Here is a 26,966-nt window from a genome sequence, read left to right on the forward strand (position 1 = left end):
TTTGATGGTGTTTTGGCCAGTGGAAAAAGGGTATTAGAGATCACATTACTCCTTCTAGTGACACAAGACGTCGTATTGATGCATGTGAGGCAGTGACAAAGGACATTGTTAAAGTTGCCTATGAAAGGATAGCAGCACGGTGGCGCAGTGGTTAGTGCGGTCACCTCACAGGAAGGTCCTGGGTTCGAGTCCCGGGGTAGTCCAACCTTGGTGGGTCATCCTGGGTCGTCCTCTGTGTGGAGTTTGCATGTTCTCCCCGTGTCTGTGTGGGTTTCCTCTAGGGGCTCCGGTTTCCTCCCACAGTCCAAAGACATGTAAGTCAGGTGAATTGGCCCCAATAAATTGTCCCTATGAATGAATGAATGTGTGTGTGTGTGTGTGTGTGTGTGTGTGTGTGTGTGTGTGTGTGTGTGTGTGTGTGTGTGTGTGTGTGTGTGTGTGTGTGTGTGTGTGTGTGTGTGTGTGTGTGTGGGGACACCCTGTGATGGCCTGGCAGGGTGTCCCCACGCATGCCGCCCAAATTAATGCTGGAATAGGCTCCACCGACCCTGAGAGCAGGATAAGCGGTTAAGATAATGGATGAATGGATGGATGAAAGGATAGCTGGAATTGATGGTGACAACAACAGCGAAGTAGTTAGACGACGTCTTCGTGAGCTGCTTGACAGAGATTATGCTCACTCCATTTATGGATCAACAGCCTCATCTTCAAGTCTGCACTCCAGTACCGTTCCCAGCCAACATTATGCATATTCCATTGTAGCAGCAAAAAGGGCAGATGCTGCAGCAGAGGTGGCAGCAAAGGAAGCAGATTATGAAGTGCAATTGGAGGGCAAAAAAACAAAAAGAAAAGATTCAACTCCTTGAGGAAAAGCAGAGGAGAGAACTTGAAGCTCAGAAATGTGAGCTGGAAAGACTGAAGGCAGAAAAGAATGTAAAAGCAGACTGGTAACATATGAACATGAAGTAAGGCAGGATGATAGTTTAAGTCCTTCTGATCTCATCGCTGGAACAAAGCAGCATGTAGCTCCACAGCAACCTATGTCTTCAGCTTCCATTCAACCATCCTCTAATGTCACATTAACTACAGAATCTCCATCACCTCCACAGGCAGATGTGCTTTACCTTGCACATGCAGTTCAAGACAGCATAGCCCTGAACAGACTCCCAATGCCAGAGCCATATGTATTCACTGGTGAGCCAATCCAGTTCATTGAGCGGAAGGCTTCATTTATATCACTCATAGACAAAAAGAACATTTCTCCCGCAGACAAACTGTATGATTTGAGAAAATATGTTGGAGGTCCTGCCCAAAAGACACTTGATGGCATCTTTTACAGAAATGATGAAGAAGCCTGTAAGGACGCATGGAACCGACTTAATCAGAGGTATGGTCAGTCCTTCATCGTGCAAAGAGCATTCAAAGAAAAACTGTCAAACTGGCCAAAGATCCAGCCAACGGATGCTGTGGGATTCAGGACATTTGCTGATTTACTGAGTGCATGTCAGGAAGCTGTGCCTCATATTAAAGGTCTGGGCATTTTGAATGACTGTGAAGAGAATCAGAAATTAGTTCAAAAACTACCTGACTGGGAGGCATCAAGGTGGAACTGTCAAACTACTCAAGTCATGAAAGAAAAAGGAGAATTCCCAAAATTTGAAGATTTTGCCAACTTCATGACAATGGAAGCAAAGGTTGCATGTAACCCTATCATCTCCTTTCACGCCCTCCGCTCCTCAGACTCCCCTACAGGTAAAAAGCTATTTCAGAGAGAAGAAGCCTAGTTCTACTGTTCTCCACACACAGACAATCACAGAGACTCAAGGCCACATAAAAACAAGTTTAAGACAGCTATGCATGCGTTGTCACAACAGTAAGCATCGCCATCGCCAGTACTGCTGTCCAGAGCTTGAAAGAAAATCTCTTGATGAATGACAAAGGTATGTTAAAGAAAAGAAACTATGATATGGTTGCCTCAAGCCAGGCCACAGTGCAAAGGACTGCAGACACAGACTCACATGTGAAATATGCAAGAAAAAAAACATCCTACCTGTCTCCACGATGACAGCGACACAAAAGTTACACCAGTGGCAGTCCTAAACCCCAGCAACACAGAGGAAGCAGTAACCACACTGTCTCTTAGTACAGAGACTGAGGAGCTTTCTTCCAACACCTCCATGATTGTGCCAGTATGGGATTCTTCTATGAGTCATCCAGGTATGGAAAAGCTTGTTTATGCTCTTCTTGACACACAAAGTGACACAGTTTTTATTGACCAAGAAGTTAGCAACAGTCTGAAAATCAAGTCAACTCCGGTAAGGCTAAAGCTAACTACAGTGATCGGAAAGGATGCTTTAGTGCACAGTGAAAGGGTCTCAGGCCTCAAAGTGAGAGGTTACAACTCCAAAGTCATCACTGAGCTCCTTCCTGCTTACACCAAAGATTGTATACCAGTGAATCGGACACACATTGCTACCTGTGACACGGCAAGGCATTGGAATCATCCCAACACAATAGCAGATGAAATTCCACCACAGCCGGAGTGTGAAATTGGCCTGTTAATAGGCTACAATTGCTCAAGGGCACTGGCACTACAGCAGGTAATCTTAGGAGGAGAAGACAAATCCTATGCAGTTCTCACAGAACTAGGATGGAGTATTGTTGGTTTTTCCTCATGACTTAACAAGCATCACCAACATGTACCACAGAGTCGCTGTCTAAGAGCTCCCTCCAGTGACTCCAGCAGACGCTATTAAGGTTCTTGAGTCTGATTTTAAGGAAAACAGCAAAGATAGCAAGACAGTTTCTCAGGATGACATCATCTTCCTGAACATGTTAAAGGAGGGAATCCACAAAAACATGAATGGATACTATGAAATGTCACTCCCCTTCAAAGAGAGACCCTACCTCCCAGACAGCAAGCAACTAGCCACTGTCCGGCTCAGTCATCTCAAAAGAAAACTCTTAAAAGATGCCAAGTTTAAGGAACGATATGCGAAATTTATGAATTAAGTCACTGAAAAGGGTGACGCAGAGGAAGTTCATGAAGAGTGGAAATAAGGAGAAAAATGGTATATTCCTCATCACAGGGTCTATCACCCTAAAAAACCTGAAAAACCCCATGTGGTCTTTGACTGCTCTTCTAAGTACCTGGGAACAAGTCTGAATGATCACCTACTGACAGGCCCAGACCTGCTAAATTATCTGAAAGCTGTTCTCATCAGGTTCAGACAGCACCATATTGCACTAATGTGTGATATCGAGTAGATATTTCACCAATTCCATGTTCATGAACCTGACAGAGACTATCTACATTTCCTCTGGTAGAAAAATTGAGTCCTGAATGCTGAGCCACAGGAATTTCGCATGAAGGTTCATCTATTCGGTGCTGCGTCCTCACCTGGATGTGCCAATTATGGATTGAAACATCTTGCTAAAGAAAATTAGGCTCCGTTTCCCCTTGGCTCACAGTTTATTATGAACGACTTTTATGTTGATGGCGGTGTAACAAGAACGACAAGCACAGATGAAGCACAATGCAAGCCATTCATTGTTGAGCGCCCAGCGCAAAAGCTGGTCCTGCTCTTAGAGACTGTGTGAATTCCCTCTTCACTTCACAACAGTTTCCTTAATCCTTTTTTGTTTTGTTGTTTTTTTTGGTCTTTCTTAAAAGCACTGACAGTGTTTAATATGTACAATGTTTAATAAGCCTTACCAGATAGAGGTCATTGTTGACTGTAGATATCCTTTGCGCTTTACATTCCATACTGTCATTTAAAGTCCCTAATGATTTGGTGGGAGTGTAAATGACCTTTAATGTAGCCCAGCATACTCCCAGTATCTATTATAGTTCATGTTTACTCGTATGTACGTGTTTTTGTATGTTTAAGTCATTAATAATGTCATTAGTTTATTCATTAAGGTCGGGGCTCTTATTTTGAAAGGTTAATGTCACGCAGTGCCAAACACCCGTTAAATGAATTGTAAAGGGGTGAAAAAGACGTAAACAAAGGAAGGGTGTATATATCGCCATGTGTCTGCATAAACCAGAGTTGTCGGCCAATTGTGAAATAGCTTAAACGTTTAGCACCTGGCTGATAAGGGCACAAGCTCTTACGGTGTGTCCACTAAGCAAAACGAGACAAGGAAAGGAAGGGACATTGTTTAATGCAAATACACTTCTGTGAACCATCAGTGAAAGAGTCAGACCATCATTGAGCCGGGAGTGCTACAGAGCTGGAGGTGGCAGAGTTGAAGATGCTAAGATTTTCCTCGGGAGTGACGAAGAAGGACGGGATTAGGAACGAGTATGTTAGAGGGACCGCTCAGGTTGGACGGTTTGGAGACAAAGCAAGAGAGGCAAGATAGAGATGGTTTGGACATGTGTGGAGGAGAGATGCTGGGTATACTGGGAGAAGGATGCTGAATATGGAGCTGCCAGGGAAGAGGAGAAGAGGAAGGCCAAAGAGGAGGTTTATGGATGTGGTGAGAGAGGACGTGCAGGTGGCTGGTGTGACGGAGGAAGATGCAGAAGACAGGAAGACATGGAAACGGATGATCTGCTGTGGCGACCCCTAGCGGGAGCAGCCGAAACTACTATTACTAGTAGTAGTAGTAGTAGTAGTAGTAGCTTGTTGTTTTGCTTTTTTGTAAAGGGCTTACTCATTTCAAGGTGGAAGGTTACATTAGAATGTAATAATTCAGTTAAGATTAGATAAGAATATTTTATATCAGTTTAGTTTTTATCTATTCTATTGATCCCCGTGAGGAAATATGATAAAGCCAAGAGAAAGTAGAACATATCTATCTATCTATCTATCTATCTATCTATCTATCTATCTATCTATCTATCTATCTATCTATCTATCTATCTATCTATCTATCTATCTATCTATCTATCTGTCTGTCTCAGCAAAAAGCTACATTGAATATATTACGACATCATAAAAATAGACACATGTCAAATTAAAAGATTAAGATTATGGATTATGAGACTTTATCAGGTTATAATGTGCATGATATTCTGGACAACTGGACAGCATCTGCACCAAAAAAAATATTTTAAACCAGGAATTTTATATAGTCTATGTTGCAGGTATATAGTATTTTGATGGTATGTAACGTATACAGTAACTGTGTATACTTTATAACTTTATACAGAACCTGTATGAAAGAGCAATTGATCGATTGACTGATTGATTGATTGATTGATTGATTGATTGATTGGTTGATTGGTTTGGTTGATTGCAATTTATATGAATTGAGCTTCTCAGTCAGCGAAGGAAACTATAAAGGTTAGTGCAGATGATTTTGAATTAAAAGTAAAGGAGATCAAAGTCCAGTCCAGGTCAGGGACCTCAACTCTTCACATCATCAGACCTATTGTGAGACGTTGCCTTTGGGGACACGAGTCGAAGAGAAATGTAGGAACAAGCGGAGCCATCGGTGAATTCAGACACTTTGGAAAAGCTTGTTGTTGGGTCTGCACACCCGCCTTTTATGATGTACCTTTATCAGAAGACTGCAGCAAACGATGGCCACTTTGTTTAAATCTTAATATCTGTGTTTGATTTGAAGATATATAAATATCAACTGCCACTGTGTGGACTTGAATATCTCACTAAACAATTAATGAAGTGATTCTCATAATTGGTTTTTTCTTGTGTTTACATTGGACAATAAGTTTTGTCACTGATGCAGGTAGTATTTTGTAAAAACTAGCATGCGGTATAACTGGTGTAGTATAGGTATAGGATGTGTATTGGTCTAATTTAAACTATATTAAAAAAAACTATTGATGTCAGTGTTCCTCAAATCTGTATATTTTCCTGTTGAAATCACAGAAAGTTGGATCAGCTCATCCGGACACAGCGTTTATTGGGATGAACTGATCCAGATGAAATGATTCAACTTCCTGTGATTTCCTTACCTAGATTATGGAGCATGCATCAAGACTTCCTGTTGATATGTTTCTTACAGGTGAATTAGCCCACGTGTGTGAACGCAGACTAAGCGATGCATTCAAAACTTTTATCCCCTTCATTTTTAAAAAATCTCCTTTAATGTCAAAGTCAAAACCAAAGCCTGAGATGTGCGTTGACATACTATTGAAGATAAATAAATTCCTTGCATTTTTGGGGGGGCCCCCCCGTATTTTTCCTCTCCATTTTCACACAAATACATGAGAATTTTTAATTCCAAAACTGAGATTGCCTTTTTAAAGCTGGAGCCCACATCGAGAATGATTCGCCCCCATAAACCTTTACTGAAATGGGCCTAAAAAATTAATTCTGACCAAGACCTTTACCATTGCCGAGAGTTTTGGATGTTACTAATTAAAATAAATGATATAGTTACTTTAATCACGACCTTCATTTTCAAGTAATCTCTGTTGCTGTTTTGTTTTTGTTTTTTGTCTGAAAGAAATCCCCAGAAACGGCACATAAAGCGGTCTTGTATTGTGCCACTAGAGGGCGCTGTGTCTGAAAACAGATTTTATCGTGGCGCAGGAAGCAGGTGATTAGTCCAGATGTGAGGCGTTGTATGCGATCGCGCAAACAACCCCGCAGGCATTATCCGCTGTCTTTAATATTACCTGACGTGCTTTTCGCCACCTAAATATGCCACTCGAGTTGGAAACGTCATTCAAACTGTACACATTTCAGCTTCTTTGAGAGATGCGCGCTTGCGTTCGACTTTGACACTTTTTCAAATATTCAACTTTTTGTAATTTTTTTTTTCATAATATGAGTCAGTTTCTCTATTGGACCAGTAGATACAAGTGTTACATTCTAATAAAACCTCGAGTGTTCGGGGGCCCAGTAAATCACTGGGACTGGATTGTGATTTAGGGCTATGCAAATTAAATTGGGCTCGATTTGCCTGTGTGGTGTCTTTATCTCGCAGCCAACAGAGAGACAGACGGCTGCGGTAGAAAGGGGATCGGTGAAAATCAGCGCATTACAGTTTCATGACACACGAGAAAAGGAAAACTTAGCAGGAGGCTCCCACTTTCACTTGCGGGATAATAATGGCGTCTTATTTCACACGTTTATTGTTTTTGCTAAATTGGGGGATGTAATAAGTAATTTCTGCTCTACCGGAAATGGTGACACCTTGGGAAGTGCTTTAGAGCAGTGGTTCTCAACCGGGGGTCCGCGGACCCCTAGTGGTCCGTGGTGTAATTGCAAGGGGTCCGTGAAAATAAAATATCTTTAAAAAAAAAGATCCTATGACATTTATAGAAATAGGATTATTTTACTCAAATGTGACTGAGACCTTTATCTACCTAAACTATGAAAAGGGTAACAGGACTTTTTTTTTCTCTAATTACATCTGTTTCACAAGTGTGATTTATTGTATTTTAATGAGATCTCGCTCCCGTTTGCATTGTTAAAAGTTACTGCATAAAAATTCTGTTGTTACATATATCTGAAAGTTACTGAATACATATTCTGTTTTGTTACATATATCTGAAAGTTACTGAATACATATTCTGTTTTGTTACATATATCTGAAAGTTACTGAATACATATTCTGTTTTGTTAACTATATCTGAAAGTTACTGAATACATATTCTGTTTTGTTACATATATCTGAAAGTTACTGCATAAGAACTCTGTTTTGTTAACTATATCTAAGTTACAACTGAAAGCTCTTATTTTTGCCCCAAAGAGTGAATAAATGCTATAATGCAATTTAAAATGCAGTTTCTACTGTTTCTATCAAATTGCAACCCCCCTCCCCCAAGATCAGGCGGAGGGGTCCTCAGGGTAGATCAAAAATACGCAGGGGGTCCAGGACCCCAAAAAGGTTGAGAACCACTGCTTTAGAGAATGTCCGTCTGCGAATAAATAATTTAGCAGATGGGTTATTAATAAGATTAACCACGCATCCAATGGTGTAATAATCGGTTATTTACTTGACGGTGCGGGATTCGATACGGGGTGTAATGCACCACAAGGCGACGTCACTAACCGCTCGGCTAAAGGGTCAGACCCGTTAACTAGGGGCTAACGTGCCTTATTAGTAGTTTACACTATGGTAACAGTAGATGACCATGTTAGGGTTAAATGTGTATACAGGGGCCGTGGCGGCGGCGGCGGCGGCGGCGGTGTGGTCATGTGACGCGTAGGGCCCGCTGAGCGTAGGGCTAGATGGGGCGGGGCTTCGCGGTGCTGACTTCGTCGTGGGAGAGCAGATTTGTGAGGCGTGTTTCCGCCCAGTGTGTGGAGCTGACGGACGCCAGGTATCTCGTCGAAAATATTCACCTCGCCGACTGCGATATATAGAAGGAAAAACAATGGGAGGTTGCCTTACGGTCGGACCAAACGAAGCCCTGGTCGTCTCCGGTAAGTGCTTTTTTTCCCTTTTCTCGGCTGCCTTGCTAACGTTAGCTTACTTGGCTAGCAGCTAGCTTAGTTTAACACGGTAGACCCAAGAGACGAGCTGAATTGCGCCGAAGCGTCTTCGTTCATTCGACGCTCGGATTTCTAACCAGTCAAGCTATCCACTGACGTTGAATCGGCTTGATCCTTCAAAAGGCGAGAGCGTAATCGCGACTACGATAAAAATGAACCAACACTGTATGGTTAAAGTCGTCCAGCGGGTAGCGTCAGGTTAACTAACCTGGCGTTGCCAACAAGTTGGAACAATTCGGAGAGGGTAGCAAACGGGGTTTGAGCCAGCAGCCCTTGCTGACAGTGCGTCTGGCAGCCAAATATGTAAGCTAGCCAACTACAGGATGCGTTAATTACATGTTATAACGCAAGGTTAGAGGACAAATAACATTACAGCCAGAGGAATACAAACAGTACCTCAAACCAACCACAGATGACACCTAACAGTTTTAAGGACATGCGTGTCAGATGTAAAGAGGGGACTCTCTTTTTAGAGAGTTCCTTTTATGAATAAAGAACTCAGCTAGTAAATTAAACAGAGCTACAATTTATTGTCAATAGGCCCGTGAATTTGTATAACAAGAGATGTCAAATTCTGTAAAATTTAAAAACAATACGCAAAGGTGTATTCCCAGATCTGTTGAGAAGACCTCAGTGTGACACGCAACTGAAGAATAGCTAACTCCAAGTGAAACAACAACTCAGTCTAGTTAAGCTATGTGATTATTAAACCCTTGTTATGTAAAATGGATGTAGTTATTAGTATTGATTTCATACACATCTAGACAAGGTGCACAGGCTTTTACTCATTGCTAATCTAAAATGGTTGAAACCCTTTCTTTCAACCTGCCTACATTTAAAAATAAAGCTATTGAGAATGTACACATTGTGACGTGATCACAACATAACCCAGGCCAAGGGCTATCAAACCAATTCTCAGGTACCACCAGTGCTACTGGAATAATTGAAAGAACAAAAAAAAAAAAAAGAAATGACAGGTTAGCCTTCTTAGACTGTGAAATTGCAATTGGTGATGGGGGACATTTGATTGTTGATGTTTACCATAAACCAACAAATCAGTACTTAAGGTTTGACTCTCATTATCCACTGGAGCACAAACTAGGAGTCATCAGGACGCTGTACCACCGAGCTGACAACGTCCCCACCGACACAGCGGCCGGGGAAGGAGAGAAATCCAACATTAAACAGGCCCTGGTTAAGTGTAGTTATCCTAACTGGCTGTTTGTCAAAGCCAGGAAGACATCCAAACAGTGCACCAGCTCATCGAAGAGAGGAGAAGGACAGCAACTGCCCAAAAGTAAAGCAGCGGCAATTCTGTATGTGGCGGGAGTGTCAGAAAAGTTGAGACACGTATTTTCCAAACACTGCGTCTCGGTTGCTTTCAAACCCCAAAACACTCTGCACCAACATTGGTCCACCCCAAGGATCGGGTCCCCCGGCACAAACAGAGCAATGCAGTGTACACTGTTAAGTGCCAGGAGGATTGTCATGACTTGTACATTGAGAAACCAAACAGATGCTGGCCAAGAGGATGGCACAACACAGGAGAGCTAACGCGTCAGGCCAGGACTCTGCAATCTACACCCATCTACAGGCCAGTGGCCACTCTTTCAAGGATGAGGATGTCACATCCTTGATAGGGAGGAGCGTTGGTTTGAACGGGGAGGCAAAGGGGCCGTCTATGTGAAGAGGGAACGACCATCCTTGAACCAAGGGGGGCTAAGAGTACTTCTGTCACCATCTTACAATGCTGTGATTGCAACTATTCCCAAATCCTCTGTGAATAGTACACATGGCCATTGAAACTCTATTTAATGGTCACGCCTGTTTTCCTATGAAACCAATCATTGGTTTTGGTCGTTATGCAACTGTATTGTTTATAAGGTTGGGGGACACCTGCAGTCAGTGAGACTGACGAAGTCACTTAGATTAGTGCTGAAACATTTCTGCCACTAAATGTTGTCTCCAGATGAACTGTTTGACCTTTCAGTGATATGAAAGAACAGAACTACCTGGCAGTATTAAGAACCAGGAGCTGTATTACAGAAACTTTCTAATGTTCAGGTCCTATCTTGACTGTTTTGTAACCATGGTAATTAGGGTTAGGACCTGAAAAGGCCATTACAGATTAACAGTTCCCAAGTCAATGTATAGTCAATACCCCAACTTAAGATGGGAAAAAAAATTATCACACAAGCATCCTAACTTCCCAAAATCTTCAACTCTCTAAACTTTGGGATAACCATTAAGCTGTCCCAACTTTCACTTTTCCACCAGGTAGTGTTGGTCAATCACAATTAAAATACTTTTTTCATGTCAGATTGTTTCCTTACTCTGTGCGTGATTCTTGCAGTTAATGCAAAGCAATACTGACATTTACATAAGACAACAAGCAGTATTTATTTTCTCTCGATCATCTTTTTTTAACATAACAGCATTGGTCACACTTTATTTGAAGGGATGTGCATAAGACATCCCTTCAAATAAAGTGACACTGGTCATAACCATCACATGTCACCCATCATGATCATGAAGGAGTCTTTATGAATGTTTGTGACTGTTGTCATTAAGTGTCATTCGGTCAATGATGTCATTTTTTACCCCTTTGTCCCCCCCCCCCCCAATTGTATCCGGCCAATTACCCCACTCTTCGAGCCGTCCCAGTCACTGCGCCACCCTCTCTGCTGATCTGGGGAGGGCTGCAGACTACCACATGCCTCCTCTGATACATGTGGAGTCACCAGCCGCTTCTTTTCACCTGACAGTGAGGAGTTTCACCAGGGGAACGTAGCACATGGGGAGGATCACGCTGTTCCCCCCTCCCCCCTGAACAGGCGCCCCAACTGACCAGAGGAGACGCTAGTGCAGCAACCAGGACACACACCCACATCCGGCTTCCCACCCACAGATATGGCCAATTGTGTCTGTGGGACGCCGGACCAAGCCGGAGGTAACACACTTGTGTAATTTTTAATGCAAAGTTGACATTGTTTGAGATGTCTTCGTTGTAGCAACCCGAGTGCGAAAGATCCGCTCGATTTGATATATTTTGTGCGGCTAGCTCGAAAACATACATCTCAATGTCAACTGTGCATTAAAAATTACATAACTGACTGAATGACACTTAATAACAGCAGTCATAAATGTTCATAAAGTCTCCTTCATGTTCATGACAAGTGTCATGTCATGGTTATAACGGTGTCATGTGAGTCTTATGCACATCCCATCAAAGCGTGACCAACAGCCATCTTCAATCGAAAATAAGTCAACCAAAAGTTGTGATGAAAAACAAATTTAGCAGATCCTCTTTCAGTGAACACCATGTAATAAAACAATTACTAAGAGCAGTGGTTTTCCTTGTGTTGTTTACTAAGTAATCCCCCCCCCTCACTGATTTCTGGTTTTGTAAGTGTTGCCATGGCCTTCTCACATGGTTTCTTAACCAGTCGTATTCAGTCTTATGACTGGCCGTTAGTTTGGCTGCACTTACAAAGGCCATGTGGTAAGCATCCACAGCTAGATATAATGAGTCAGACTGCTGCTCAGTTTTCGACCAAGTCTTAAGACCTGGGCGAAAGACAAGCCCACTGAGTTCCTCTATGCCTTGACTTACCCATCATAGTTGGCTACTGCTTAAATTCTAGAAAAACACTGTAGTCAGGCATGCATAATTAAAGGAGTATTGTCTTAATGGGATTACCATTCAACATCACTGCCCCATCTCTTCCCCTAGGTGGATGCTGTGGCTCTGATCACAAGACCTACGTGGTCGGAGGGTGGGCCTGGGCCTGGTGGCTCATCTCTGACACTCAAAGGTGACAACATCTCGCCTGAGCAAAGACATCACACTTCACTGTCATAGCATGGCTTCAGCCCCTTTTAGGATTTTCCTCAATAAGTTTTGCCTAAAAGTAACGTGCGGATCTTCATGGATAAGTGGATTAAACTCACAGGGCCCACAAAGTATTCTGTTCCCGCTCATTTTGTTAGCACTAGAACGAGCAAGGTAGTCATTTTGACCGTTTTGGATTTTCAAAGTTTAATAAGTTTGTGAGAGAAAAAAAAAGGATACAGACATGCTGATCACTGAGTGGTTCTAAAATTGCATATATTTGCATTAAAATGAGTTTTAGATCAATTGCACAAAAAAAGTTATGATAAGATCTACCTAAAACAACCATGGGCGGTCAAAATGACCGCACGTAATTTGCACGCGATCGTGTGCGTCATGTCACTATTTATGACGTGTGTTGGTCGCATCATTTCGTTCAAAGTTCATTGCTGTCTTAGAAACACACTAGCGTTCTCCAGTGCAGAGAAATAGTCTAAACTTGATTTTTGATTATTGCCAACATGTCTTGTTACAGACGCCGTTTCAGACGCAACATGACTACCACCGCGGCATTGCAGTATTTACAGGCGTTGGACAGTAGCAATTTTAAATTGTTTGAAAAATAGTATTAAAGTTGTTATAATGTTAATTTTGGTGTCAGTCGTTTCCTAACAGACATACTAACATATGCAATGCATTAATATCTCAATTTGGGTATTTATCTTGACAGAATATAGAGTTTAATAACCGGCAGTCATTTTGAACGCCCATGATTGTTTTATGTAGGAGTGAAATCCTGGTCGTTCTAGTGTTAAAAGGTGTGGGAATTTTTACACCACAACCAAGATCCAGGGGCTGTCATCAAACAATTGTTTCTGAGTTCGCACAGTGACTTCATCTCGGCTTTTGTAATTGCCAGGTAGTTTAGAAACAACAGGAGGACGAAGGCCTTTTTCCATAGCCTTTAGCTGAGTGAGCGACACTGTCTGTGACTTCAGAGTGTCTGTAATGGAAACAAGTTTTAAAGGTCATTTGGCCTTTTAGGCCTGAGTTACACACGCACTCCATTGTCCTTCTTTTACATATCGGATAACAAAAACTGCAAAGGTTAACCGTGTTACTCAGGTTAACCTTCTTACAGTAGGCCCTGACTGTTGGCATATATTGTCATGTCAGTGTGTCAAGGAAGTGTTAGCCTGACAGGCAGTGCTTGTCCCAAACACAGTAGCTCAAGTAATCATTCTATTGCTGTTACAGGAATGTACAGAATTATGAAACTCTTTATGACTGATGAGTAACATAGGCCAAATATCACTATCTTCCAATATTCCACATTGTGAATATTCCCTTTACCTCTACACGTTTTTGTTCTGTTGTGGTACCTTAAATATGTCTTAAATCTTGGAAAAATCCTAGGCAGCCGGGACACGAACCCGGGTCTCCCGCACCACGGGCGACTACGTTAACCAGTCGACTAAAGGGTCCAACCCATTAGCCAACCGGCTAGCGAGTCTACTCATTCATGATCGTTACACTACCTCCCTCCTTCGGGAAGCGCGTCCCTGCACTTCAGCGTATCAGCTCGCTCACATCTCTGGGCGCACGCGCTTCTGATGGCCTCACAGTCTCACCATCCCACTTCTGACACCAGTGTAGTGAATTCAGGGGGCAGCCGGGAACTGCTGCAGCTGGGATGCAAACCCGGGTCTCCCGCACCACTGATGACTATGTTAACCAGTCCACTAAAGGGTCTGACCAGGGTTCGCATCCCGGCTGTGGCGGTTCCCGGCTGCCCCCTGAATTCACTACATTGGTGTCAGAACTGGGATTGTGAGACCATGAGGCCATCAGAAGCGCTTGCACCCAGAGGCGTGAGGGAGCTGATATGCTAAAGCGCGGAGATGCATTTCGTGAAGGGGGGTAGTGTAACAATCATGGATGACTAGACTTGCTAGCCCTTGGCTAACGAGTCAGACCCTTTAGTTGACTGGTTAACGTTGTCGTCCGTGGTGCCTGAGATCCGGGTTCGCGTCCCGGCTGCCCCCTGATCCTTCCCATGAATGAGGGTGATTTGATTCCCTTATCCAGAGTGAATTTCAGTGAGTCCAGGGTTTGATGTTAGAGACCTTCTAGTGTCTTCACCAGTTTAATGGGCATCATGTTGGCACAAGCATACGTGAAACCTCCATGGTCCTAAGTTGTGATCTTTTGTTACATGTTTTTCCCCCTCTTCTCTGCTCCAACCCTCTTGTCAATCTCAGTTTTTACAATCCAGTTAAGCTAAACTTTTCTTACGAATTGTTCTAAAAAAAGTAGTTCAGGTTTTTATTGATGGAAAATACATCAGCAAGTGCAAGGACTTAGACTTGTAATGTTCACATAAAAGACATAAGGGACATGACAACATTTTAAAAGTGGGAAGACCAAGAGTGTCTTAAGATGACCTAGAAAAGAGAGTATCTGTGTATCTAGAAGTGGTACATGGGTGGGTGAGCAAAGTAATATGGGTAATACTAATTTGTACAGATAGTCTTAAGAATATTAATCTGTCAATCTCCATTAACATTATGACCATCAACAGTAAAGACTGGCGGGATCCTCACTACCCAAAGAATGGAGCCACAACACCCAGATATAATATGCAAGGCACTATTCCACCATTTAGTCATTCCATCCTCAGTTTGTTGCTCTCATATCCTCGTCTGCAGGATATTGCAGTAATGCTGTCTTTCTCACACCACCCTTTAGGATAACCCTAGAAATCATGACTTTACAGCCCAGATGTGAGGATGTGGAGACTGCAGAAGGCGTAGCCATCACGGTCACGGGAGTAGCACAGGTAAATGGATACACCTGAGATAGTCGAGTCCATCAACTAGAGTTGTGTGTGCCCGCTGGTCTGCGGTTACCAGGGCTTCCGCTAGTGTCCTACTCATTTGTGTTATAATGTCATGTTTTAGATATAATTGTGTCCTTTGTGTTCTTGCAAGGTACTTTATTTAAAAAAAGTTTTGTTAAGATGTTTGTTCTTTCATTTAGATGCTTTATAATTTCTAGATTATTTAGCAATGTGGCCAAAATTATCCTTTTCAAGACATGTACCCACTCACGTACAGCCTTTTGCAAATACTCAAGAATCTTTTTTTTAATTTTTTTTAATTAGCGGGGAAATAATGCAGTTGTCAGAGGTTTAATATTCGTTATTTGTTGAGAAGCATCAGCAACTTGCTATCTCCGAAATCCCCCACTGTTTTGTTGTGGATTAAAGGTGTCAGTTTCTCCAAGACTCAATACCATTCACATTCTCAATTAAGTCTAGTTGTTGCCTTTGTAACAGACAAGTAGAGCTGAATTTCCCATCTTCTTTCTTCAGGTGAAAGTCATCACTGACCACGACCTGCTGGCGGTGGCTTGTGAGCAGTTCCTGGGCAAAACGGTGGTGGAGATCAAGGCAGTTGTCCTGCAGACCTTAGAGGGACATCTGCGCTCTATTCTTGGTAGGAGCACATTTCATTATGACATGCGGATGGGGGTGGGTTTTTGATGGCTCGATTTGTGCGTTTTTAGGATATCCACTGTCAACAAGTAACTCAATCCGCTTGTGACTGGTAAAGTCACAATTTTTTCGATGATGCTGTCGGGAAAGTGGAAATATGGTATATACAGCTGCTGTAATCATGCACATGCTGTTAGCTATTTTTTGATATGTATACCTGTCCTCTAGTGTGATTATGTATTAAGATGCTCATCAAGTCCCCTCTATTCAGGTACTCTTACTGTGGAGCAGATCTACCAGGACAGGGACCAGTTTGCCAAGCTGGTGCGGGAAGTTGCAGCCCCCGACGTGGGCAGGATGGGAATAGAGATTCTCAGCTTCACCATTAAGGTAGGTCAACAGGGACAAGAAGAGCCAATGAGAACTATCCTGTTTGGGCCTTGTTTTCATATCTATAAGCATAGATAATGTCACTGTTACATAAAATATGGTCAGGTATGTTCTACAAGATGTGTGTTTGCTAGTGAGCAAGAAAACAATCTGCAATTTTGTAATGCATTTGGGGCTGGATATTGTCTCTAATCTACTACTACTATTTTCGGCTGCTCCCGTTAGGGGTCGCCACAGCGGCTCATCCGTTTCCATTTCTTCCTGTGCTCTGCATTTCCTGTCACACCAGCCCCCTGCGTGTCTTCCCTCACCACGTCCATAAACCTCCTCTTTGGATTTCCTCTTTTCCTCTTCCCTGGCAGCCTCCATATTCAGCATCCTTCTCCCAATATACCCAGCATCTCTCCTCTACACATGTCCAAGCCATGTCAATCTTGCCTCTCTTGCTTTGTCTCCAACCATCCCAACTTGAGCGGTTCCTCTAATATAATCGTTTCTAATCCTGTCCTTCTTCATCACTCCCAGTGCAAATCTTAGCATCTTCAACTCTGCCACCTCCAGCTCCACCTCCTGTCTTTTCGTCAGTGCCACTGTCTTCAAACCATACAACATAGCTGGTCTTGCAACCATCTTGTAAACCTTTCCTTTAACTTTTGCTGGTACCCTTCTGTCGCAAATCACTCCTGACACTCTTCTCCACTTCAATATTGTCTCTAATATAAAGTGCAAAGTGGCATGTGTAATAGCTAGAATAAATCTATGTCCCTTCTTTTATTGTACTCAACCAAGACAGCTGGTGGATTTGATGTGTTCTTATAGTGATGATGTTGATGAAAATAATAACGATTATCATAATAAACTTTATGGGCGGCATGGTGGCGCAGTGGTTAGGATGGTTGCCTCACAGCAAGAAGGTCCTGGGTTCAAACCCTGGGGTAGTCCAACCTTGGTGGTCATCCCAGGGCGTCCTCTTTGTGGAGTTTGCATGTTCTCCCCGTGTCTGCGTGGGTTTCCTCCGGGTGCTCCGGTTTCCTCCCACAGTCCAAAGACATGTAGGTCAGGTGAATCGGCTGTACTAAATTGTCCCTAGGGGGGGTGGGGTGTGGGTGTGGGCCCTGTGATGGCCTGGTGGCCTGTCCAGGGTGTCTCCCCACTTGCTGCCCAATGACTGCTAGGATAGGCTCCAGCATCCCCGTGACCCAGAGAGCAGGATAAGCCGTTTGGCTAATGGATGGATGGATGGCATTCTACTTAAATGGATTTCATCAAGAAGGCAGGAAAGATTTAAGAATGCTAGAAAAACAGAAGCTAAGCCAAAACATAATTATATAGGGAATATAAACAATACTATTCAGGACATCCTGTAAAAGCAAGCCTATGAAAAAAAAACTTTAAAAGAGTGAGTTAAAATTTTGATATTGATCCCAATTTCATTGCTAAATTATGAATTGATCAAAGCTTTTATCAGGGACATTACTTTGCCGCTGGGAAGGATGAGCTATTAATTTCAACTTCAACCAGGACATTTAACTGGCTTTTTCAACTCTCTTAAATATTCATACTTGAATAAGATTTTAAATATTGCTATCCCTTCACTGTAATGGAGGCTGCAGTTGATTTTGAGCACACAGTATTGTATTTTTAACCTAACTAAAATCAACTATTTCTGTTGAGTAGGACATGTGTACTGGTGTTTCATGGTGTATATAGTCTGTCTTCCAGGGCCAGACTATATGGGCCCCATACATAATCCAGAATTCCACCGAGTGGCAGGAGGAGTCCATTTTTTCCGTCCTGACTGTAGTTCAGTAGAACAGTATGAGCCACATTGGCGACACAGTGGCTAATCATGGCGCTTTGCTTGAGGCACGTAGTCTATCTCTGTGACGTCAATCTGATCTTGATAGTGCCTGTGATACTGAGATCAGTTAGCTCGCTTATGATTGCAAGCCTTCAAGCCTAAATTAATTTTGGGCTGTTTTTCTTGTTTTAATTAGATTTATCAGCCTGTTTGTTCATCAATATCTGTAACTCTGGATCTTTTTGTGCGGTGTTACTTTTGTAACTCGAGCTTTGACCGTGCCATTCTCATACTGCAGCTACTTATGTGAGAGTAGCAACAACCTGAGTTGCAAGTGAGCTACGCTAGCTGCGACAACAGTTATGATCACTGGTGCATTTGCTTATGCCAGCAACTCTTTCAGCACTATCAAGTAAGATATCATCATACATGGATAGAGGATGTTTTCTGACATTATTGTTCTCTGAGATTTCAGGCTGTAAATGGGGAAGTCTAAACCACACAGCATCCTGAAGATAACCTCTGGTGTGTGTATGTGTACTTCGCAGGATGTATATGATAAACTGGATTATTTGAGTTCCCTGGGGAAGACTCAGACCGCAGCAGTTCAGAGGGACGCGGACATTGGTGTGGCTGAAGCAGAGAGGGATGCTGGGATACGGGTAAGAACCCCCCATCCCTATTGAGCTACAGATTTGTTTAAAGTTTCTTGTTAAGTGCATGCAATTTAAAGTAAGCCAACTTTTTAATTTGTGTTTTGTCGAAGACCCCATTTACAACTGGTATTAAAATGCAATCTGTATCCAGACACGTTATCCAGATAAGGAAAAACCATGTTAATGCAAGGTGTAAATGCATCGTGATCGTAATGTGATCAGATCTTCCTGACCACATCTGGAGGCTTGCATTGTGTTCAGATCTTAGGCAAGTCTCAATGCAATCCGTATAATATGCTGGCATCTGTACCTACGCAACATCAATGTCCTAAGCCAGTCATTACTCTGTTCTCTCATCCACAGAGACCAAACCACTGTCGTAGCATTTACAGTAGCCGCAAATGTAGTTGCTGCAAACGGGGCCAATCTTCTTTTCTGTTTACGCCTAACAGAAAAACTTTGGAAATGACCCCTTCCTTGACAGAGGAGAAAGTAGAAACAGGCAGCACAGTAATAGCATCTCTGGCAATCTTACACCTGCCATGTTGACAGTTAGCCTACAGCTGCTTTGCCGCCACCTCAAATTACTCATGCACAGGATTTGCTGTGGAGAACAGAGATCTGATCTCAATTAGGATAATCAGAACTTATTAAAAATACCAGGCGTAAATGCAGAGGCGAGATCAGATCATTTATTATCCAGACAACATATCCGGATACAGATCGCATTTTAATACCTGGTGTAAATGGGGTGTAAGTGTCACTGTGAGCAGCTTACTAAGTTGATGTGAAGAAGATGTGAAAGATGTGAAACCTTAATTTGCAAATCAACCAGATTCTGTCATGTCTGACTGCATCCTGCATCTCTCCTCTATGATAGGAGGCAGAGTGCAAAAAGGAGATGATGGATATCAAGTTCCTGGCGGATACTAAGATGGCTGACTCAAAACGAGAACTGGAACTGCAGAAAGCTGCTTTCAACCAGGAAGTCAACACCAAGGTTAGTAACTGAGGTTTTAGATTTTTGAGAGCCTCACATGAAGTCTGGAGGTTGTGGTGGGAGTTGAGGGCGGCTGGAAAGATGCAACAATGACTAGTTGATAGCTAAATAAAGTGGCTCTGCCTCAGCTGTTTCAGCTGTTTATCTGTCAACACTGGGCTGTGGCTTTGTGTGTGTGCGTTCCTCTGACTCTGTCTTTCTGTCTATCAGAAAGCAGAGGCCCAGCTTGCCTATGAGCTGCAGGCAGCCAAGGAGCAGCAGAAGATTCGTCTGGAGGAGATCGAGATTGAAGTGGTGCAGCGGAAGAAGCAGATCACCATTGAGGATAAGGAGATCAACCGCACTGAAAAGGAGCTCGTCGCCACGGTCAAGAGGCCCGCTGAGGCAGAGGCCTACAAAATGCAGCAGCTGGCTGAGGGACAGAAGTGAGTGAGGTTCCATCTATTAAAATGACTTTTTTCTTTTTGTCTTTTGCCATGTCTTCCCCTGGGAGGTAGTAGAGCAGCGTCAAGGGGGTTTAGTGCCTGGCTCAAGGATGCTTTCACATCCCATCAATGGGGGCTTTCAACTAGGCCCTCAGTCTGAGGGGTTGGTTCCCTGCAATTCAGTGTGCTTCGACTATCTAGCTTTCATGTAGCTGATCTCTGTGATTTTGTGCCATATTCAAAATGGTTTCTTTTTAAGGACTTCTTCAGATCACTCTTAAGAACTCTTTAATCTTTGTTCACTTTAATGCAAATTCTAGTTTGCCATTTGGGATGCACCAGGGTCTATAGTTGACTGAAAGATGTGAAGAACCGGTAAAGAATGGTGTACAATGGGCATCCGGGTAGTGTAGTGGTCTATTCCGTTGCCTACCAACACGGGGATCACCAGTTCGAATCCTCGTATCACCTCCGGCTTGGTCCGGCATCCCTACAGACACAATTGGTCGTGTCTGTAACTGGTGAAAATCAACACCAGTTTAGAGCTGTACAAGAAGTTAGTTACAGAATAAGAGTTATGCACAGGGTAGTGCAGGTTTTATGCAAAGTGTCCATATACAAAGAGTACAGTAGGGAAGATAAAAGGGGATGGGGTTGGGTGGGTGTCAATGTCAGGATCGGTGGGTGTCTGGGAGCTTGTTTGAAAGGCCTACTGCTGTAGGGAAGAAGCTTCTCTTGTGCTGTGAGGTTCTGCTGGTTTTTATAGACCTTCACCTGCCAGAGGGGAGTGTTTTGAAGAGACCATGTCCTAGGTGGGAAGGGTCGGCCATGATCTTTCCTGCTCGCCTCAGTAAAGAAAACAAAAATAAAATGTCCAGTAAATACTGAAACATCACGATTGATGAATCCATTAATATCTGTGTTTTTGGTTGTTTTATTTACTTTTATCAGAATGAAGAAGGTGTTGACAGCCCAGGCTGAGGCAGAGAAGATCAGGAAGATTGGTGAGGCACAGGCAGCCTCTATCGAGGCTATTGGCAAGGCAGAGGCTGAGAAGATGAGGCTGAAGGCTGAGGCCTATCAGCAGTATGGTGAAGCAGCCCAGACTGCCCTGGTCCTCGAATCCCTACCCAAGGTAATTCACAGACATGTATCATATGTTGAAATGTCACAGATTGGTTCATGGGCTAGGAGATGAATGCGGCATCTTTTTTTTTTTAAAACTTTTATCCATTCATGAAAAGGTAACTTGGCATGGATGCTTCTTTCCACCAATATCCCACTTTAGACTTGACTTCACACATTTTTCACTTATCCACATCTGGAAACTGCCTGGTTTAGGCTCAAGCTGCCTCAGGATTTGGTTATATACTCGCACGTGTGTCATTGCTTATGTTTTTCTGACTGAGCAGCTTGACTGAAGTAGATTAGGTTTAAATGCCTTGCTCAAGGAAATAAGTACAGTGAATGTCACGAGGATGCATTTATTACACATTTCCCCCACCGATAATTGTTCCAGAATATTCAGAGGGTCAGTCAGTCCATGTCCATGTTGCCTCTCAGGCTCATAGCTGGATACGCTGGATTCAAAGAATTTGACACCACCTTACTCTAGATTAGGAATTCCAAAATAGCTACATCTTGAGTGACTGTTTGGTCATGAACCCATACCATACAGCATAATCTCAACATATGACGTAGAAGGCAATAAATGTTTCATATTCAGAGTAAACAACTGAGCTTCTCTTTACAGATTGCTGCCAAGGTGGCCGCTCCATTGGCCAGGACCAATGAGATTGTCATCCTGAGTGGTGAGGGCAGTCGTGTGACGGGGGAGGTGAACCGCCTTTTGGCTGAGCTGCCCGTCTCTGTCAACGCTCTTACTGGAGTTGACCTAACCAAGGTAACTGGGAACTGTGGCCTTCTAGTCTGTGAGGTATAAGTGTTGCTGCGGCCTTTCACAATAGGCAAAATAGTGGTCAAATCTCTTAATTCTAAAATGTTGTTTCAAAACAACCAATACTGACCAAGTTGTGTACAATTTAAGGAGAAACAACAGGCAGAATTAATAAATTTACACAGAGACAAATGTGAGACAAACAGCCAGGTCAAAGAGACTCAAATGCTGAAGAGTATCAGTGATATAATTCATTTCTTATTACCACCCACAGTGGCTGGTAAATCCTATATTTCACAAGCCACTTCCAGTTTGTTACCAGTCAACTGGATTCTCAAAGTGGATTAGGACCTTCAAAACATAGTTAGCTACATGGTAAAAATAGTAAATGGACTGCACTTACGTAGCACTTTTCTAGTCTACCGACCACTCAAAGCGCTTTACAGTGGATGCCTCACATTCACCCATTCACACACACACACATTCATAAACTGATGGCGGAGGCTGCCATACAAAGGGCTAACCTGCTCATCAGGAGCTGTTGGAGGTTCAGTGTCTTGCTAAAGGACACTTAGACACGCTCTCTGTCGAGGGGCCGGGGATCGAACCAGCGACTTTCCAATTACTAGATGACCCGCTGTACCTCCTGAGCCACGCTGCTCCAACATGCCACAATTGCTGGTAGAATAGACAACCACTATGGATACATTTACCAGACTAGCTGGTAGCATGCTAACGAGCTAGCCCTGGCCCGTCCTGTCTCATAATACCACTTTGTACCTCAAGGAGCGATATTGAGTCACTGTAGCGTCCAGTCTGCACTCAACCCAACATGAAAGGATGAGGAAGTAGCACTGCTCTGAGGGTACTGGTAAGCACCCTCCAAACAAATGCTCGTATCTCAAAAACTACACATCGCACTGCTTAGATTTTCACACCATTAGTTTCAAAAGAAGTGGGTGAACATTTTGATGTACAATGTGTCTGAAAATGGTGTGAGTTGAGGATGTTACAGCGACGTAAACACGGCGGACATTTGGAAGATTTAGTGTCTCAGCTAGAGTGCGCCATATATGGTCATGTACTCAGAATCAACTTTATTGGCAAAGTGTGTTTATGCATATGGGGAATCTGACTCCGGTTTACAGCAGTTTCTAGTACTAACGTATATCACTCGGTGGCACGGTGGCCCAGTGGTTTAGCACTGTTGCCTCACAGCAAGAAGGTCCTGGGTTCGAACTCCAGGCTGTCCCAGGTCCTTTCTGTGTAGAGTTTGCATATTCACTTGCCGCTAGGTTCAGACATTTTCTTATATTTCCCTGCTTTTTTCCACGCCCCCCCCCAGGCCTCACACTTTGAAAACCACTGCCCTACATTATTTTCAGGCTGGACATTAGGGTCCCCAAAGCCACAGGTGTCATAGCCTGTTACCGGTGCAGTAACGCAGCTATAAAATTATTTTTGTCAAAAACATTCACAGAGAAGGCAACAATCATTTACCAACATAACAACTGGCTAGATGGACTGACCCACTAGCGGCGGTGGTGTTTACTGCTAGCAGACCAGTGCGTGTGGGAATGTGGCCCCATGGTTCTGCGTCATGGAGTTTGCGGCTCTGATTAAAGGCTGATTTCAATCACCTCATGTTATTTTGCTGACAATGCTCCTAACACAAACAAAAGACTATTGAACCTTGCCAGACCAGAATCAGGCAAGCAACATTTGCGGGCTGGCTTTGTGAAGCTAGTAGTTCTGAAGGTTAAAGTTATGGTTAGGTGCTAGGGAATGAATGTAGTCTATAGAAAAACAAATGTATGTGGGCCTTGTGATGGAATGACGAACTGGAAACCCCCCCCCCCCCCAATTTGAAACAAATGTATTGGTGGTAATTCTCATTGCTGGACTGCCATTTGATTGATAGTCAAACTCCATAGTTGGTCATATTTGTGGTATTATGTTTTGTAAATGGTCACAATGTGTGATTGTTACTGATTTGGCTTTCTAAGCCTACAACTGGAAGCTCTGTAGAATACAAGAACAAGAAGAATGATACAGTGGATAACTTGCCATAGGCTTCTACCGATACCTTTCATCTGAAGGAATTTTACATTTTGTTTTTCTGCTTTTTCCAAACAGATCCCCTTACTGCAGAAGATGGCGAGCACTCAGGCTTGAAATCAGCTGACACCACATCACTATGTTGTATGCACTCTCATAGACTGCCTTTAATACACTTGAAGAGTTTTGTTTTTTTATACGTATATGAATATATATAATATATCCAAATGGATTTTTGGAAACCTCTGGTGCCTTAATTCCTACAGGACCAGAACATCTGCATGTACTGCTGCTCCGGAAAGGACATCCATTTTTTCATTTCATTTTTAAATGGAAAGTTCTTAGTTGTTTTTTGTCCCTCCAATTTTTAATAGCAACCCGCGGCCCCAGTCCTATGAAATATCACCTGATAGGAGATCTGATGTGATTTAAGTCTTGCATTATAGTTTGTTCATTTGTTAAACTGTTCATACTGTTTGAACTGACCACTAATCTCATCTCCTATTGGCTGGTGTTTATACATGGGGGGGCCTGACTGTATTAAACAAAAAAGTACCAAACTTCCCCTTTCAGCCTTGGCATGTGTCAGACCTACATATTGTTTCATATGCCTCTTCCTCCTTTGTCATAAGCCCACGAGCAACCTATTTTCCTCATTTTAGCACTAATGCCAAACTATATTGATCTCCAGAATCTGTTATTGACAGTGTTTCACTATTTCCCCACATGTGATTTGAAGATTTATTTATTTTATTTTTTTGCATTGTACATGCTATATTTTTTTTAAGTCTAAAATGTTGAAATCGTTCAGGGTTTTCTCTCTTTTTTTCCCCCGTTTCTATTCGTTTCTCAGTGATAGATTTTTACACTGTAACTTGGTGCTCACATCTCTCACACAAGCCCCTTTCACTGTACAAAATCCACCTTAAATCCTGTCCATTTATGTAGTGATTCTACATCGTTTCTTCTACGGGAGTGACCATTTGATAGATTGGAGTGTGATTTTTATTCGTATCACACGCAAAGGAAGGGAGTTAAAGTCTTGTGCTGATATAGTTAGCTTATTGTATAGTAATATAATAGTCAAGGTGTTGCTATGACATGTTAGTAAGATTGATAAATGAGAAGAAGGAATAAGAGTTGGTGTAGTATTGGCGTGATTTTCTTTGAGGGGAAAATGTCAAATAACCTTTTTTTTGTAAGGGTGTACGCTATCTAAGTAGTTAGGGAAAAGCTTCATGTGAATTGCTTCATTTAAAAAAAGAAAAGAAAAGCCAAACAATTTAAGATTTCTCTTTTTCTTCTGAGAAATGGTTGCAGAAAGAGGGACTTTGGCTTCAATAACAAGTGAATATATTTGATTTCATTCTACCGATAGACCCACACTAGATCCATGTTTGACAGCACCTCAGGGTCTGTTGACAAACTTTTTCTACTAGTGTCAGAGAAGCATACTTATTGTTCAGATAGCATTGGTAAATATCTTAATTTGCTTAATTTTATATTAGTGAAATGGGTTACAGATGTGCACTGTTGTACTTTAGTAAATAGGCTCTATACCTGTGAACTTACATTTGCTTGAAACAAATGTATTTGCTTTAATTCTCACTCCGAGACATTTGGTGACATTCCAGCTTCATATTTCATCATTTTTGTGGTATTTTGTAAATTATCACGCTTGATTCTTTGCTATGTTAAGTGTAAAACAAGAACAGGAAAAAAATTCAGAAGGGACAAGTCACTGTAGACGTTTGCCAATACATGTTCCTATGTAGCAGCATAGCTCCAATGTCCGAGGGAAAACTGGACTGTGTGAAAGTAAGGAGCGGTTAAACTGGTGGGGTTCGTCAACAGGTGCTCATCCTATCACTTAGGTTTATCATTGGAATTCATTTTATTGGTATTTAGGCAAAACAACCCCTCCAGAAGTTCAAATACCATCAAATATAAAATCCTGACATCCCATAAACACTCCCACCGTTCTTCACACCCGCTCCTCAGCACTGGTCCGACCAATACTCGCTAACAGTATCTGGACACTACTATCCAACCGCACACTCAAATCTCAAACAGGCGAACCAATCCGGTGGGGGTTGGGGGGGGTGGAGGCCTTGCAAGAAGGAGCCAACATACAAATACTTTATTTTTTTTTGCTTTTTGCTGCTGTCATTGCTGCCATATTTACTTTTATTCGCATTGATTTCTTTGTTGTTTTTTTGCGAGTGAAGCTGTTTTTGAACACCAACTTAGGATATTTGTAATGTAGATTTAGCTTCTACAAAAATGAAATATGTTTGTGAAAACTAGAGTTTTTCATGTCCTCACTGTGACTTACACCATTTGTATCCTTGCATATGACGTCTCAAATTGCCACGGGAGCCCAGTATGTTGTTGGCGCATGCCATCCATGTGTAATTAATGTCATGCCGTCACGGTTCACTCTTTTATCTGTTGTTCTAATAAATTGAAATGTAAAACTTGTGCCTCCGGAGTGACTTTGTTGTAAGGAGATGACTCTTTTAAGACTGCCCTTTTTCCAGTGGTACTTTTCTCGCTCGATTAATCTTTTCTTGCCTTTCTGATTTATGAATATATTTATTTATCCATTAATGCATTTATCTAAAAAACCTAACAGTGACTGGGAAAGGAATGAAGGTGTGAATGTGAACAGATGGCGGATGATGATTAGCCCCACTATCAGTGGCGTAATTAACCATTAAATCCACGTCACATTCAGTTAATGTTTAACAACCTGAACAAGACGAGCGTCTTGTATAACGACGAGAGCCGAGCAGTAAGTGAAATTTCAAGAAAGATTAAAAATAATAATAATAATAATAATAATAATAAAGGTGCTTATTATTCATGCAACCTTTTACAGCCTACATGTGCACCAGCCGTTTCTCGTTTAGCGTTCGGTTTAACGGTTAAAAATACAAATTAGACCGGCGTTCAACACGGCCACCCATACAGAACCGAGGTCCTCAAACA

At 42.5% G+C, this 26,966-nt stretch overlaps 1 protein-coding gene across 1 annotated transcript; it reads left to right on the top strand.

Annotated features, from left to right (window-relative positions):
• Positions 1 to 8,201: 8,201 nt before the first annotated feature.
• flot2b (flotillin 2b) lies at positions 8,202 to 26,439 on the top strand. Its single transcript, XM_056283166.1, has 11 exons — positions 8,202 to 8,351; positions 12,154 to 12,235; positions 15,001 to 15,091; positions 15,626 to 15,749; positions 16,020 to 16,138; positions 18,488 to 18,601; positions 19,476 to 19,595; positions 19,806 to 20,020; positions 20,972 to 21,155; positions 21,774 to 21,923; positions 24,054 to 26,439. Exons 1-11 carry the CDS (start codon positions 8,303 to 8,305, stop codon positions 24,090 to 24,092), a joined length of 1,287 nt encoding a protein of 428 aa, XP_056139141.1. The 5' UTR covers positions 8,202 to 8,302; the 3' UTR covers positions 24,093 to 26,439.
• The last annotated feature ends 527 nt before the right edge of the window (positions 26,440 to 26,966 follow it).

The sequence above is a fragment of the Lampris incognitus genome, chromosome 7 (genome assembly GCF_029633865.1).
Source record: "Lampris incognitus isolate fLamInc1 chromosome 7, fLamInc1.hap2, whole genome shotgun sequence".
Classification (NCBI taxonomy): Eukaryota; Metazoa; Chordata; class Actinopteri; order Lampriformes; family Lampridae; genus Lampris; species Lampris incognitus.